Consider the following 17,914-nt stretch of genomic DNA (forward strand, 5'->3'; position numbering starts at 1 on the left):
TGCCGTACCCATAGCGGTGGCTGTTCTGCAAGGGAAGGCCTCTACCCATTTTGAGAACACATCCACAAGGACTAAGCAGTACTTGTAATCCCCTTGAGCGGTTGGAAGGGGTCCGATGTAGTCGATTTGAATCGACTGCCATGGCCCCTCCACCCTCCTGATGTGTCCCATAGAAACCTTCCTTTTCTGGGGGTCTGGGTTGTTTGCTGCGTAAACCAGACAGCTTGCACAAAAGTTGCGAACGTCTTCCCTGAGCCCTGGCCACCATCCTGCCATCTCTACTCGCTGTCATGTGGTCTCTGGCCCGGGGTGACCTGCCCCTGGACCCTCATGGGCTAGTTTTTAAAATTCCCTTCTGTACAGGGAAGGCACTACCCATTTATCTCCCTTGAATAACATGCCTTCCTTTACTGACATGTCTTTACCCCCATACGGTCCCTCTATCTTCTCCTGCCTGCAAATGGCTGCTGAGGCAGCCTTTAAAATGGGGTCTGGACCATGGTCAGGTCCGGGGCCAAAACCACTCCTGCACTCTCCTTTTCTCGAGGCTGCTCCCTGGCTGCAGCTACCTGTCCTTCCTCATAGGGGTCCCATGCTTTCCCACTCCTGGCTCCTTCTCTGGCCAAGCGATCCGCCTTCTGATTTCCCTCGCCCCGTGGCTCCGTTTTGGAATGGGCCTTCACCTTATGGATATATCTATCCCCGCCCTTCCCTACGGCTGCTACAATCCTCTCTAATAGGGGTTTAGTGGTCAGGGGCTTCCCGTCCGATGAGGTGTACCCTCGGCGGGACCAGATGGCCAGATATTCCGTGCAGGAATTGCATGTGAACATGCTGTCTGAACATATGGTGTACGGAGTGGGGAAACGCTCGGGATGGGTCACCACATACATTACCGCCGCCAGCTTGGCCTGCTGGGCGCTTAACGTATGTGGGAGTTTAAGGGCTAGGGCTATCTCCGCCTCGGGGTTCCAGATCCCACAGCCCGTGAACCTTATGCCCTCGGACACGATACTGGACCCGTCCACGTATATTTCCCTACCCGTGGGATGTAACCCTGCTCTAAGCCCAAAGTCCACCTCCCATACCCCTTCCACCGAGCAATGGTGTGGCTCCCCTGGATACACCAAATTGGCTGCGAGCTTGGGCTCACATAGCCTCTCAACCCGTAAGGCCATTTGGGAAAGGAGAAGGGTCCAGCGAGTGATCCTCGCACTGCTAACGGTCCCATCCTTAATCCAACCGTCCAGCAGCATCTGGGTTGGAGTATGGTGGGTCAGGAGGGTGATGGGGGACATTCTTATGAAGACCTGTACCTTCTTCACTGCCCAGTATGTGGCTAGCAGGTGACGCTCACAGTTTGAATAGGACCTTTCTACCACTGTGAGGACTCTGGAGGAATACACCACTGGCCTTAACTTGCCGTGCCGTTCCTGGAGGAGCACTGCGCTCAGGCCGTCGCTGCTTGCGGCTACCTCCAGGAAAAATTCCTCCCTGTAGTCAATGGCTCCCAGAGCTGGAGCCTTTTGCAGGTCCCACTTCAAATGGACGAATGCCGACTCGCACTGCTCATCCCACTCCCACTCTACCCCTTTGCGTAGCAGCCGGAGCAGAGGTGCTGCGGTCACAGCATAGTCCTCTATAAAGTCTCGGCAGTAGCCCGTGACTCCCAGAAATGACCTTACCCCCCCCCACGTCCGTTGGGATTGGGAGTTCCTGCACTGCCTGCCTTCTTGCTGTATCGATACCCCTTTCTCCGGCCCTAAGGGTCAGTCCCAAGAATTTTACTTCTTGTAACCCTATCTGTGCCTTCTTGGGATTTACTTATAAACCGCTCTTACAGAGCAGCTCCAGCAGTTCGTTTACTAGGGGCCATGTTCCTCGCTGGTGTCCGTGAATAGCAAAATATCGTCCACATACTGGACGATCTTGTGGGGCTCACTAAATTCCTTTAAACATTCCGCCATACATTGGTGGAAAATACTGGGGCTATTGTGGAACCCTTGGGGAAGACAGTTCCACGTGTACTGCTGCCCCTTAAATGTGAAAGCAAACTTGTACTGGTCTTCCTTCCTGACCGGGATAGACCAGAAACCATTCGAGATGTCTAGCACCGTAAATACAGATGCAGACGCCGGAATTTCCCCTAATAGGTCTGCGACGGCTGCCACAGTTGGTGCGCAAGCCGGAATGTTCTTATTCAGGACCCTATAATCTACCGTGGCCCTCCAGGAATTGTCTGGCTTCCGTACGGGCCAGAGCGGTGAGTTCACGTGGGTGGCTATGGGCCTCAAAACGCCTTGCTTAACCAGTGAACTCAGGGCGACTTCTAAGTCAGCCTCCGCTTCTCGGGGAAAACTATACTGTTTCTGCGGTCGGGACATGGGATCCCCGTCTATCCTGACCTCTGTTCCTGTGACCCTTCCACAGTCGTGCTTGTGAGTAGCGAATGCGGCCAAATTTCGCTTAACATGGCCTCGATACTCTGTCGGGGTCTGCCTCACTAGGACCTCTAGATCGTACCCCTCTCTGGGCTTCACGACACACAGAGCCCCTCTCTCTGGTGCCCTCTCGATGACCATTACCTCCTTCTCTCTCTCAGCCCCTTCTCCTTCTATGCCCCAAAAACAGTGGTTCCTCAGGTCCACCAGGACCTGGTGGGCCACTATAAAGTCGGCGCCTAGTATCCCCTTTCCCTCCTGCTCCCAACTCATCAGGACGCACTTCCACTGCGCCTGGAGTGCTCCTAATTGAATGGACAAGGGAACAGAGAAAAACCCCATCTTCTCGTTTCCCGTAAAACCGACAAGACTATAGGGCACCCCACTAGATAGAGGGGATGTACGGGGATTGTCCGTGTGGACAATGGTACTGGAAGCACCTGTGTCCAGCAGGTAACTCCCGACCACATCCTGGACCTCCATCTTGACCCAGGGTCTCCCACATGGGCCATACTTTAACGGGCATAGGAATGTGGGCTGTTTCGCTGGCAGTCATAAAGGTGCCGGGGGTGCGGATACGGGCGCGCCCTGGCCTGTTGCCATGGCTACCTGCCCGGACCCTCCCGCCTTGGACTGAAAATAGGTCAATAGATCTCTTACATCTACTGTTACCGGCACTGCCGCTCCCTCCTCCGGGGCTGGGTCGGCTGTTACCGGGGTCCTATCCCCCACTGCTCTACTTAGGTTTCGGCACTCCCTCTTGTAGTGCCCGTGCTTCCCACACTCGTAGCACACCAGCCTCATCTCGGAAGAGGTCCGGCTGCCTTCCTGTTTCCACTCCCTCCTTTTGGGGGGTGCCGGTGCTATATTAACAACAAAATAGAGAGAGTACAGAGGAGATTTACTAGAATGTTGCCTGGGTTTCAGCAACTAAGTTCCAGAGAAAGGTTGAACAAGTTAGGGCTTTATTCTTTGGAGCGCAGGAGGTTAAGGGGGGACTTGATAGAGGTCTTTAAAATGATGAGAGGGATAGACAGAGTTGACGTGGATAAGCTTTTCCCACTGAGAGTAGGGAAGATTCAAACAAGGGGACATGACTTGAGAATTAAGGGACAGAAGTTTAGGGGTAACATGAGGGGGAACTTCTTTACTCAGAGAGTGGTGGCTGTGTGGAATGAGCTTCCAGTGAAGGTGGTGGAGGCAGGTTCGTTTTTATCATTTAAAAATAAATTGGATAGTTATATGGACGGGAAAGGAATGGAGGGTTATGGTGTGAGCGCAGGTATATGGGACTAGGGGAGAATACGTGTACGGCACGGACTAGAAGGGTCGAGATGGCCTGTTTCCGTGCTGTAATTGTTATATGGTTATATGGTTATATTGTGCACCTTGCCCTTGGAGGGCTTCTCCTCACTTCTCTCCCCATTGCGATACGCAAGGGTGAGCTTCCTGATCAACTCCGCCTCGTTAAGGTTTGGGTCCACTGGGTCGAACCAGTGTTCGGCCTTTGCCCTAACTCGCGGGAGGCAATTCGCCACCAGAGTCTTCAGCCAATGGGCTGTTCTCTCATCTAAATTCTGCCTATCTAAAGGCATCCCACACGCTCCCTCATACACTGCCCACAGTCTGTCTGCAAACATGTCCGGGGACTCAGCTACCTGCTGCTTCGTCTCCCCCACCCTGGCGAAAGGACTACCCTGATTCAACCCCATGGCCTCCAGAATCGCTGTCTGTGCCGCTACCCATGTTTCAGGTCTTCCCCCTTCCCTGGAGGTCATTGCCTTGCATAGGTATGAATCTAGGGTCATCAGTAGTAGCTTTACCCGTTCTACCTCATCGCAATCGTTTATGTCGGCTGCCTGCTGCACCTCCATAAAATGCAATGACGGGTCTCCCGCCCTGGTTAACCTGGGAACGTGAGCCACCATCCCCCTCAGCACGTGTGCCCCATGGGGAATGATGATATCACTCTCTATGGGCCCCCTATCTGCCTGCCCTACCGAGGGACCATATTTCCTTTGCCGTACCGGGCACATCTGCCCTACCCGGGGCTGTTGCCCCTTTACCCCCGGCTCTCCCACCATGATCGGTAACCCCACCACCTCGTGGTGTGCTACACATGGCGCGGAAGCCGCTAACTGAGGGTGCTCTCCCTCCCCTCCTTGGGCCTGTCCCTCCCCGGACAACCCGAACCCCACCTGCCGACCTGGACCTATTCCCGGCGCCTCAGGAGGCGGTCTATTCCCCTTTGCCCCTGGGGAATCATCTGCTGAGGGAAGCCCTCTGCCCCCGGGGGACCCCCCTGGACCTACCAGGTGAACCCGTCCCCTAGTCTTGGACAGAGTCTCCTCCAGCTGCGCTATCCTTGCCTGGCAAGGCCCGTGATCACAATCCCCTAGCTCGCTACGGGCCACCCTGTATGCTGCTTGGATATCTTGGAACTTTCCCTCCAGCTCCCTGTACTTCTGTGTACTCTGAGCCAGGAGTTCCTGGGCATTCCGTTCCCTCTCCTTTGCCTCTACCACCTGGCATTGGAGGAATTCCTGGGCATTTCTGTGGGACTCCCTAGCCTGCAAGATCCACTGCCTGGCTCCACTGAGTTCCTCATATAGCCCTTCCCCATCTATAGCGCTTTCCTCAGCGCTGGCCCTAGCTTCTCTCAGTTGCTCTTCCAGACTATCTACCTGTCTCTCCATTTTTGCTACCTGCTGTGATAGGCACGCTAGCCAAACTGCCTTTTCCTGCCCTTTATTATACGCTTTGCTTTCCGTCCATTGAGCAGCAGCTTCTGCAGGCTGCTGTGCTGTCAACAGTGCTATCACCCATTGTTTGGTGAGATTGATCTTTTTAAACAGATACGAGGAGATTCTCTCCTCCATCTTGCTACGTTCTCTCACCCCCTCTGGCAAGTCACATATCCCAAACCACCGAGGTCCTGCCATGGTCGCCATTCTGTAGGGGTTTCGTTTCCCTTTACTCCACTTCGGGCCCCACTGCCCGAGTTATTCTCTCCCATGTCGGAGGGTCAATCGGCCACCACTCCACTCGAGCGGTTCCCAAGAGAGAGAATACAACAATAGGGATTCCCCTGGGTTCTAGACCTCGGAATTATGGTGGGATATGATAAAAGGTTGACTTGACCAGAGCGTGCTGATGAGAGAAAACAGAAACCAAGATGGACTCAAAGCAAGTCTAAAATTTACAGGCTTTATTAAACAATGAGAAATCGAATCTCACCAACACTACATAATACGTGACTAAACTTATGCTTTAAACTAAGACTATGGAAAGAAAATTATCGGGCACGTCGTAAAACTTACTTTACACAATTTTAGAGACACCCCCTTTCCCCTTCTTCTCTCAACCTCTATCCTATTTTGGGACCTTCACCAGGTCACTGGGGTACTTACAGCTAGATCGATACAGGGTCACGAGCCGTCCAGCAGAGCAGAAAGAGAGAGAGTTCTGGCTTGACTCCTGCTTTTTATACCCGAGTTTCTCCCTTGAAACCCCCCAGGTGGTCCTCTGGACAAAAGGGTCTTTTGATGATTCCCAGTTTCGATCTGGCATGAACAATAGGCTTCGGATGATAAGGGGTTTGCTGATGTCATGATCCCTCAGCCTGATCGTTATCCCATTGCCTAGATGGGCTCCCATTGTCCCGATGGATGGGTCATCCACGATGGTGATATGTTTTGCTGTTGGGCTGTTTATTCCCGTCTGCTGAGGCTTGGTTCCTTCCTTTGTGTTTCCAAGATAATCTCGTTATCTCCGTCTCAGCCTTTCCTGCTCACACCATTCGCATAGTGGTTTAATGCCCAGGCCCACAGACAGGTTCAAAACTGGTTCTTCCTTTGTGGATTGGGGGTTTTTCCGTTGCAGCCAGCAAATCTGGTTTTAAAATGTCCATGTCCTTATCTGAGTTCTTCCATAATTTTGGAGGAATTGCCCCAATAACTTACAAAAGCTAACATGCCATTAGCTTTTTTCACTGCCTGCTTTACCTGCATGCATACTTTCAGTGACTGATGTACAAGCACACCCAGGTCTCGTTGCACCTCCCCTTCACCTAATCTGACACCATTCAGAAACCTAAAAACCTACTAATTCCCATAGCTATCTATATTACTAAAAATCTGATCTTGACCACTTCCTGTTGTTCTGTATATTGATTTTAGAAAAAACGTTGCCACTTAGGTCTGTGATTTTTGGCCATCTTACTCAAAGTCCCCCTCCGCTGCGCAGGACAAGAGGATTTTTCCCATCGATGAAAAATAAAAGAGTTATTAGTGTTTATAAAATGTTGAGATTCTCTCTCCTGAAGGCCACTCTCCTTCCGGAGGGACTATAAAACCTGGAAGTGTTGAGTGCCTCAATCAGTCTCTGCAAGATGGGGGAGCGAGAGGGTCACGTCTCTCAGTCTGAGCTGTGAATAACACTGAACACATGTTAACTAACTGTGAGTGGTTTTACTGACCTGTCAGTGCCCTTAATGTGGTTTGAAAATATAGTTTGGAAATGCTAAAGTTGTGTTGCCTTTGGTTTGGAAATGCTAAAGCTGTGTTGCCTTTGGTTTGGAAATGCTAAAGTTGTGTTACCTTTAGTTTGGAAATGCTAAAGCTGTGTTGCCTTTGGTTTGGAAATGCTAAAGCTGTGTTGCCTTTGGTTTGGAAATACTAAAGCTGTGTTGCCTTTGGTTTGGAAATGCTAAAGCTGTGTTGCCTTTCATTTGGAAATGCTAAAGCTGTGTTGCCTTTGGTTTGGAAATGCTAAAGCTGTGTTGCTTAATTAAAGTTGCCTTGCCTAATTAAAGTCGCCTTGCCTAATTAAAGTCGCCTTGCCTAATTAAAGTCACCTTGCTTTCTATATAATTAAAAGTCTAATCTTGACTAGTTCCTGTTTGCGCTTTATATTGATTTATTAAAAAACGCTACTACGTACGGCTGTGATTTTTGGCCATTTTACTCAGAGTCCCCCTCCGCTCATCAGGTACTGAGGATTTTTCCCATCGATGAAAGATAAAAGAGTTATTAGTGTTTTAAAAATGTTGAGATTCTCTCTCCTGTCAATCACGCCATGAAGGCCACGCCCCTTCTGGTGGGCGGGGGGGGAGGGACTATAAAACCCAGAGGTGTGGGCGTGGCTCAGTCTCTGCAAGATGGAGGAGGGAGAGGTCACGACTCGCTGTCTTTAGTGGCCTTGCACCCTGTTGAAATGGTATGAAACTGCGCTTGAATTTGGTGGCCTTGCACCCTGCTTGAAGTGGTAAGAAACTGCACTTGAATTTGGTGGCCTTGCACACTGCTTGAAATGGAATTTCAAGGAATAGCCACGAGTCAACTGCCAGCCCACCAGCCGTGAGTAAGTGAGCTGCCAGCACAACAGGCTTGAGTGACTGAGCCCCCCCCCCCACTGGCCACCGATATTGTAATTGGTGGAGAGGTGGAATATTGTGTTGGGGGACTAGCCCTCCCGTGTGATGCTGGGACCCAACGGGTCCCACTTAGTCTAGTCTAGGCTACATTTCTTCCCATCCTGCTTCCAGTAAAGATTCTATCACCTACTCCCAATTCCTCTGTCTACGCCGCATCTGCTCCAGGGCTGAGGTTTTCCATACTTCATCGTCAGAGATGTCCTCATTCTTTAGGAAACGGGGGTTCCCCTCTTCCATTATAGATGAGGCTCTCACTAGGGTCTCCACTATATGCACTCTTTCTCCCCCTCCCCCCATTCGCAACAAGGACAGAGTCCCCCATGTCCGCACCTTCCACCTCATCAGCCGTCGCATACAGCATATAATCCTCCAACATTTTTGCCACCTCCAAAGGGGACCACCCCCTCCCCAGGTACTTTCACTGCAACTGCAGGCGATGCAACCCCTGTCCCATTACCCCCCCCCCCCCCCCCCCCCCCCCCCCCCCCCCCACCCCCGACTCCATCCAAGGACCCAACAGTCTTTTCTGGTGAGGCAGAGGTTCACTTGCACCTCCTCCAACCTCATCTACTGTATCCGCTGTTCCAGGTGTCAAGTTCTGTACATCGACGAGACCAAGCGCAGGCTCGGCAAACGTTTCGCTGAATACGTCCGCTCAGTCCGTCTTAATGTACCTGATCTCCCAGTTACACAGCACTTCAACTCCCCCTCCAATTCCCAATCTGACCTTTCTGTCCTAGACCTCCTCCATTGTCAGAGTGAGTCCCAGCACTAATTGGAGAAACAGCACCTCATATTTCGCTTGGGTAGCTTACACCCCAGCGGTAGGAACATTGACTTCTCTAACTTCAAATAGTCCTTGCTTTCCCTCTCTCTCCATCCCCATCCCCTCCCCCTTCCCAGTTCTCCCACTTGTCTTACTGTCTCCGACTACATTCTATCTCTGTCCCGCCCACTCCCCTGACACCAGTCTGAAGAAGGGTCCCGACCTGAAAAGTCACCCATTCTTTCTCTCCAAACATGCTGCCTGTCCCACTGAGTTACTCCAGAATTTTGTGTCCACCATTAATATAATAATCTGCCTTCCTGTTCTTACCACCAAAGTGGATATCCTCACATTTATGCACGTTATACTGCATCTGCCATGCTTCTGCCCACTCACCCAACCTATCCAAGTCACCCTGCAGCCTCATAGCATCCTCCTTGCAGCTCACACTGCCACCCAGCTTTGTGCCATCCGCAAACTTAGAGATGTCACATTCCCTCATCCAAATCGTTAATATATATTTAAACAATTGGGGTACCAGCAACGAGCCTTGCTGCACCCCACTAGTCACTGCCTGCCATTCTGAAAAGGACCCGTTAATTCCTACTTTTTGCTTCCTGTCTGCCAACCAGTTCTCCATCCATGTCAATACCCTACCCCCAATAGCATGTGCTCTAATTTTGAACACTGATCTCTTGTTGAACACTGCATTTTGTTGTCTCTGTACTGTACACTGACACTGACACTGACAATGACAATTAAAGTTGAATCTGAATCTGAATCTTGTGTGGGACCTTGTCAAAGGCTTTTTGAAAGTTCAGATACATCACATCCACTGGCTCTCCCTTATCCATACTACATGTTACATCTTCCCGTCACTGCTTTCCAAATGCGCTGCTATAACCTCATTAATAATTGACTCATGCATCTTCCCCACTATCGATGTAAGGCTAACTGGTCTATAATTCCCCTCTCTCCCTCCTTTCTTAAAAAGTGGAGTTACATTGCCTACCCTCCAGTCCACAGGAACTGAAACAGTTGAGAAAACATTGGAAAATTATCACCAATGCATCCATGATTTCTAGGGCCACCTCCTTAAGTACTCTGGGATGCAGACCATCAGGCCCTGAGGATTTATCTGCCTTCAGTCCCAACAGTTTACCTAACACCATTTTCTGACTAATGTGGATTTCCTTCAGTTCCTCCCTCCCACTAGATCCTCGGTCTCCTAGTATTTCCGGAAGATTGTTTCTTTATTCCTTAGTGAAGACAGAACCAAAGTACTCATTTAACTGTCTTGCCATTTCCTTGTTTCCCATTATTGCTATTGAGGGAGTGTAACATAGGTTCACCAGGTTAATCCCGGAATGGCGGGACTGACATATGATGAAAGAATGGGTCGACTGGGCTTGTATTCATTGGAATTTAGAAGGATGAGAGGGCAAGCTTATAGAAAAATATAAAATTCTTAGAGGATTGGACAGGGTAGATGCAGGAAAAATGTTCCCGATGTTGGGGGAGTCCAGAACCAGGGGATTGCAATTTAAGAATAAGGGGTAGACTTAGATGAGGAAAACCTTTTTAACCCAGAGAGTTGAGATTCTGTGGAATTCTCTGCCACGGAAGGCAGTGGAGGCCAATTCACTGAATGTTTTCAAGAGAGAGTTAGATTTAGCTTTTCGGACTAAGGGAATCAAGAGATATGGGGCAAAAGCCAGAACTGGGTACTGATTTTGAATAATCAACCATGATCATATTGAATGGCTCGAAGGGCCGAAGGGCCTACTCCTGCACCTATTTTCAATGTTTCTATGCTTTCTGCATAATTTGAAATGTACAGACTGACAATAACTGCAGTTCATAATAATGAACACGGGAATGTTTAAATACACACTAACATCTCTATATTTCTCATGAAACTTGCTGTTCACCCTTCTACTCTGCCCTGGAGTAACCTGGAGACAATTCAATAGTAACTTTGGAATGTTGTTTAATGTACGTTTAGAATGAAAAAAAAGTGATGTGCTGTCAGGAAGGAGCTGGGAAGTGGAACTGTTTGGATTGTTTTACAAACAACCGGTATAATTATGGTGGGCCAAATGGCCTCTTCCACGTTGAAAGCAGTGGAATTGCAATTTGTTATAACACACTTCCTGATGTTAAAGGCAAAATATTTATTTTCGCTAAATGATATTTGTCTAGAGTAAAAATGTGCCTTAATGTGTAATGAGATAACAAGAGTGTGTACAAAAACAGGACGTGTATTGGAAATCTACAGACATAAAAATGTCCCGCTGAGTTACTCCAGCACTTTGTGTCTATTTTCCAGACATAAAAATGTTACCACTCATCTTAGTCGACAAATCATATAATAACTTGCTTAAACAAAATTTAGTGCATGCATTGATCAACATTCTGGGGCAATTGGACAGGGCAGATTGCGACAAGTTTGCCCGCAGTGAAGAAATAGCGTTGCTACAACTAAAAGTCAGCAGCAGCATCGCGCACGCGTGGCGTCCCTGACACCAAATCGCAATTTTTGCCCAGCCAGCCCCGTATAAAAACTGCAGCGAACTCTGGTCCAGGTGGGTTGGAGCCGAGCCGGTGCTCAAGCAGGTGTGTGAAGTGCGAGTGGGTACACCTCGGCTATGGCGGATACCTTGCGAAGGCTGGTCAACACAACGACCTGCAAACTGCTGCAGAATAAACTCGAGTCTTGGTACAAGGATTATCACGTGAGCCTTATTTTACTTTCGCCCTTTTTCCATTTGGGCAAACCAGATAACTTTACCAGAAGGTCTTTGTGTAAGGATGTGGCTTTAATAATCAGAATGTCACGATACAACGTACAGGTTCCGTTGCTCCGGGGCATCTTTTTTGCAAATTAAAATAAATCAAATGTTACGGTAGGTGCAAAACAAGCATGCGTTTTGGTGAAAATATTCAAATACTGTCCCATTTGCAATGTGAATGGTGCGCTTATTCTCGTGATTTACTAAAGTGATAACTTTTGATTTGTTGCAAACCTATTCATTTTACTATTCAATTAAATGAATTGAAAATGCAAATTGAATTTGTCGGATCTTCTACATTGTGATGTGAAATAATTGCAGAAATCTTGCAACGTAGCATGGAAATTTCCCGGGAGTTTGGTAACTAAGGACGCTCGTTGCTATGGCAATGAGCAAACCAGCTCGATGAAATTCTGCACAGTTTTTTGTTTGCATTTGTCATGATGTGTAATATGCAAAATAGAAAATCGCATTCAATTGCAGGAATGTTTCACGCATGTAATATTTTGTCCTTGGCTGATTGAATATTGGCGAACAGTACCATTTTGTCACATGTACCAATTAAGGTAAGTGTGAAATTTGAGTTACACTGGCAACAACAATTTAGTTTTGTTTCATTGTCTTTCATTTCTAAACAGAATGCAAAATCAAGAAAACAGAATTTATCTGTTTCAAATTATGAAGAATGACACGAGAAGCAATCGATTCTTTATTTAGACTTTTATTCAATCGAAAATGTGTAATTTCCAGATTAGATATTTTAAATGATTTTCAATCATTTGGAAAAGTACTTCCAACACTCATTTGGACATGCCTTTCATGGTTGAGTTGCATTCAATTGTCTTCAGTAAATGGTCACATAGGTATAGCCATTTGCTTAAAAAATGCAGTTAACAATTCTTGCTGTGTAAAATGCATGATCCATAACCTACAATGAAAAATCATGAATAACTAAACCTAAAATGTAGAGGAATCTTCACAGAAAAATAGGAACAGAATTTGGGCATTCAGCCCTTCCAACCTGCTCTGCTATTCAATATGATTATCACTGATCATGCAAATTCAGAACCCACTCCCTGCCTTCTCCCCTATTCCTCGCTCTCTTTAACACTCAGAATTACTTCAAAATTGAATATTTAATTATTTTGCTTCAGCTGCCTTCTGCAATAGTGAATTCTGCATTTTCTCTTCTGTGGGAGATTTTTCCTCATCTCAACCCTACATTGATTATCCAATATCCTCGGGTTGTAATCCCTGGTCCTTGGCTGCCTGCCATTGGGAACATCCTTTCTGCATCTAAAACACAAAGTGCTGGAAGAGCTCAAGGGGTCAGGCAGCATTTAGAGAGGGAATGGACTGACGTTGGCTTGACCTGGTGCATTGTCCATCCATTCCTTCCCCAGATGCTGCCTGATCTGCTGAGTTCCTCCACCATTTTTTGCTCAAGATTCCAGCATCTGCAGTTTCTTGTGCATCTTTTCTGCATCTCATCTGACAAGTTCTGTTCAAATGTTTGTAGCTTGCAGTGAAATAATAATAATAATAATAATAATAATAAACTTTATTACTGACTCAAGGTCCAGACAAGGGGCAACATTGCATTAAAAATGCATTGCATATCAAATATCATAAATATATATAAAATCATGGTATATCACATAAAAACATAATTTATATTTAACAAAAACCCACAATACTTAAGTTAAAAATCCAGATTAAAAGATGATCAATGTCCTACAACGAGACAACGATACCAGTGTCTCCACAACTGGGATTCGTAGTGTGTAGTGCTAACCCTTATGTTTGTCAAGGCCACAATAAGTACATTTTTAGAGTCATTTATCCTGCAAATGAATTTATACATGTGGTGTCTTAGGATAGCTTCTAAAGTACTGACTCCTGCAGCCACAAACATATTACTGGCATTACACCATCTAGGTTGCCTTAGCAGTGTTCTCATGGCATCGTTATATGCCACCTTTAGTCTCTGCATACTTGTCTTTAAATAGTTCGACCACAGGTGCGCATTGTAGAGTGGTGTGCAGTATGCACTAAATAGCGACATCTTCACCACATCTGCACACACACCAAATTTACGCAAGAGGATATTTGCCTGTACATACAGCATGCGTCGTTGCCTATAAATATCCTCATCATCTGTCATTTGTTCTGTAATAATATGCCTTAGATATTTTATCTTATTACAGACACTAAGATTGTTGTCAGACAATTTAAAAACAGGATATTTTAGGCATTTATCCTCTTTGGTTCTACAGACCATAACAGCACTCTTACTAGCATTATATTTAATGTCATGCTCCACACCATACACGGAACATATAGTAAGGAGCTGCTGGAGACCAGCGCTAGATGGACTAAAGACCACAAGATCATCTGCATATATAATATGGTTCACTAAAATATTACCAATCACGCACCCAGTGTTACAGGCTTTCAGTTGTTTAGACAGATCATCAATATATAGATTAAAAAGGACTGGGGACAAAATTCCCCCTTGTCTAACACCATTGCTAACCCCAAATGGGGCTGAGACCCTATTGCCCCATTTTATTTGCATAGTCTGGTGGGCATACCAGTAGGCCAGAATTCTAACAATGTATTCAGGCACCCCTCTTTGACTCATTTTACCAAACAGCTTTCTGTGATTAACACGGTCAAAGGCTTTGGAAGCATCAATAAAACACATAAGGGTTGAAGAGTTTTTGCCTCTATATTTGTTTACAATCTCCTTTAGGGCATATATGCATAAGTCAGTGCCATGTTTAGCTTTAAAGCCAAACTGGTTATCTGTGGAGTTAACAAACTCATTTATTCTATCCAGCAGAACTCTTTCTAAGACTTTTGACAATATGCTGGCTAAAGCTATGGGCCTGTAATTATTTAGCCTTGTAATTCTTCTAAACTGGTGATAAAAGCTTAATTAACCCAATCTCTCTTCAAATGTTAGTCCAGGAAATGCTGCACACCTTCCAAAGCTAGAATATCCTTCTTCGGATAAGGAGACCAAATCAATAACATCCCTCTGCTTGAAACATCTCACAATGAAGGTCAACATGGCATTTGCCTTCTGGCCAACCTACTGCACCTAAATTCTTACTTTCAGCAACTGGTGCAGAAGGGCACCTAGGTCTCGTTTATCTTCCCCAATCCCAATTTATTGCCATTCAGATGATAATCTACCTTTCTTTATTTTTGCCACCAAAATAGATAACTTCCCATTTATCCACTACTCCGCCATGCACCTGCCCACACTCTAACTTGTTTAAACCTGTTAGGAGCTCTGAAAATAATAAATGAATGACTTGTGTTTAATTTTTTTAAATAGTTTTTAAGCTTGCTGTGCATTGAAAACTTGTGTGGCATTGTCTTTGCTTAGCTTTACGAAGTTCAAAAGTTCCTTTGCGCCATCATGCATTGCAAAATCTACCACCGAGCTGGGAGTGAGATGCAAGAACTTCCATGAGCATTGCCCCTTTTATACCTGTTGCTACCGAAAGACATGGGTAGCTGAAGCAGGAGTAACTATTGGAGTATTTTAATGTACTGTTCAGCCTGTGTTATTCATCAGCATGCTAGTGAATTAGAAAGCAAAGGCAGAGCATTGTTCAATTCTTCAATTTCACTCCCAACTTTCACTGCACCATTATTACGCTGGACTGATCATATCTCGGGCCAAATACCAGCTAGTGGCTAGAGGCCAGCAGGTTATGGCCACAAGCCAGACATGAGGAATTTACAAATTGGCTCCTTCATAGTAGGGATTTGTGGCATGATAAACAGGCTTCTAGATGTGGATGCCATTCCATCATACAGCATTTGCACTCTGGTCACCTGCAGATTATTAGCACCATTTTTTTTTTCCAACCTGAGCACTGCAGAGCATTGATGCGAGCAGTTCGATATCCTCAACAGGGCAAGCTGGGTAGCGCAACAAAAAACTGTTGCAAGGGCTACTCACTCATCATCTCGGTGATTGTTTGCCCCTATTTCCCCAACACTTCCATATATTAAATTTTTGTGGTCGAGCCATTCTCCATTTCTGTAATTTTTAATGGATTTTGTTTATTTAATCCTGTCAGCAGTGGTGGGCGAGGCAGATGCTATAGTGGTATTTAAGAGGCTTTTGGACAGGCGCATGGATATGGAAGGATTGTGGATCACATGCAGGCAGTGGAGCTTAGTTTAACTTGGCATCATGTTTGCCGTGGATATTGTGGGCTGAAGGTTGTGTTTCTGTGCTGTATTGTTCTATGTCTGTTTGTGAGTGTAAGGGAAGTCCACGACTATCCCGTCTGTTGACAGCTGGTCAGGTAGAAGACATTTTAGGGGACTCTGAGGTCGTAGAGTCTGAAGAAGGGTTTTGGCTCGAAACGTTGCCTATTTCCTTCGCTCCATAGATGTTGCTGCACCCGCTGAGTTTCTCCAACATTTTTTTGTACCTTAGGGGACTGTGACTTGTCTTTAGGGGACCGCCAACCAGGAGACCAATTTACTGTTGCACATGGGTGCAGGTAGGGGATTAACATGAGCAGGCTGATCACTGAAGCAGACAGAATGGGAACCTACTGTGTACCGCTGTGATTGCTGGAAGCGTGCAGAAGGTTATAGGGAAGCACCTGAGCAGTTCAGTGGACAGATGGTAGACCTGCTGCCTCACAGTTCATGTAACACCTGGTTCCACTCTGGTGCTGTCTGTGTGGAGTTTGCATGCTCTCCCCTGGGACCGGATGAGTTTTCTTTGGGCTGCCCCATTATCCTCCCACATCACAATGATGTGTGTGAGTTGGTAGGTTAATTGGTCACTGGAAATTGTTTGTTAAATGGATGGTAGAATCTGGTGGGAGTCTATGGGGATGAGGGGGGGATAAAATGGATTAGCATAGAATTTGCCTGAGTGGAGCTTGAAGGTCAGCATAGATTTAATGTCTGTTTCAATGCCCTTCCACCCACCCCCCCCCCCCCCCTCTTCCCCGTCTCCCTCTCCTTAAAACCCTAGTGAAGAGAAGCCTGAAAAATGCATCCTACTGGATTATGTGAGGATTCTGATCTGTTTTTTTTTTTCCCTTTGCCCAATTCCTAGATCAACTCGTGTGATCAGAACTTGAATCGATGCTGTGAACTTATTGAGCTGACCTCAAAGGTGCAAGGTGAACTCTTCACCATCCTCAGCCTTGCAGCAAGCGAAGGTATTGGGTTGGATAGCTCCACGTTTCACACCTTGCTTTCACTGGTCACCTTTTAAAGATCAAATCCACTTCACAATCACTTCCTTTACTTGGAGGGCAAACATCATGTTTCATTTCTTGTCTGGTCAGGGTCAAGGATTTATTTTGGAGGAAGGAGGCCACCTCGTATAAAAAATCTAAAAAGAATCCATATTGAAATAACCTGGGAAAGTTACCTGATGAGGCAAAACCGCAGCGTTAACCTGCACTCGGGCCTTTTTTCTCCTCCAAACTGATAAAAATAATATTTTTTTGTTTCCACACCTTTGGTCCCAGACCGTCGATTTAATGTTGAGAAGCTGGATGGAAGTGGCTGAGAACAGACTCGTGCATGAGACTAGACCTGCAAGCTTTATTGAAACATTCTGGTTCTTGAATCAGGAGTGTTATGAAGATAGACTGTTGGAGTAACTCAGCGGAACAGGCGGCTTCTCTGGAGAGAAGGAATGGGTGACGTTTCGGGTCGAGATTCAAAACATCACCTTTTCCTTCTCTCCAGAGATACTGCCTGTCCCACTGAGTTACTCCAGCTTTTTGTGTCTATCTTCAGTTTAAACCAGCATCTGCAGTTCCTTCTTACACATGAAGCCTCTTTAATTTCTTTTTGAGCTTTGCACGTACTGCAGTATTATTTTCTATGGAAATGAATGATCCACAGAATAGCAAGCAAGTTATTGGAGTAGATATCCCATCCAATATTTTAAATGAACAGGAATTTGGCCAGATTTCCTGATGTGTGGAATCCTCCCAGCCTGCTTACAGTGGTCTCATCTGCACAGCAAGACCAGGCAACTATGTGACACTTTTTCAAGATGACGTTTAGTCTTTTTTTTTTTTTTTTTTTTAAATAGTACCTTGCAGCAATACTAGCTTTGGATTGCGAACCTTGAGTTCTGAATTTATACCCAGTTTACTCTGATTGCATTTAAAGGAGAAAGTGTCTGAATGTAGTCAACTTTCCTGTTTTTATGGGTGACTATTTCATTGCGCTTTCATGACATGAATTTCATGACATAAATTTGCCCTTGACACATTTCTCCATTGAGCCCTGAATTAGTTTTATTCACTGGGCATTGAGTGGAGTTTTAGCCTTTAGTTGACTTTAAGGTAGCTTGTTTAATTTTACTTCTGAATCAACTTGAGAAAATGAGGATCAGGATGTTGCAGGTCATGTATGATGTGGGACATCTTTCTTTCTAAAGACTTGTTCCATGCTACTTCATACAGATGAGTGG

General features: G+C 46.2%; 1 protein-coding gene across 2 annotated transcripts in view; it reads left to right on the forward strand.

Annotated features, from left to right (window-relative positions):
- Window positions 1–10,760: 10,760 nt before the first annotated feature.
- spata18 (spermatogenesis associated 18) overlaps window positions 10,761–17,914 on the forward strand; it is a 50,460-nt gene continuing 43,306 nt past the window's right edge. For both annotated transcript variants that reach the window (XM_033028453.1, XM_033028461.1), the window contains exons 1-2: window positions 10,761–11,376; window positions 16,535–16,640. In XM_033028453.1, coding sequence (XP_032884344.1) covers window positions 11,290–11,376; window positions 16,535–16,640 — 193 coding nt within the window. In that variant the 5' untranslated portion in view covers window positions 10,761–11,289. The remainder of the gene's footprint in view (window positions 11,377–16,534; window positions 16,641–17,914) is intronic.

The sequence above is a fragment of the Amblyraja radiata genome, chromosome 1 (assembly GCF_010909765.2).
Source record: "Amblyraja radiata isolate CabotCenter1 chromosome 1, sAmbRad1.1.pri, whole genome shotgun sequence".
In the NCBI taxonomy this organism is placed as follows: domain Eukaryota; kingdom Metazoa; phylum Chordata; class Chondrichthyes; order Rajiformes; family Rajidae; genus Amblyraja; species Amblyraja radiata.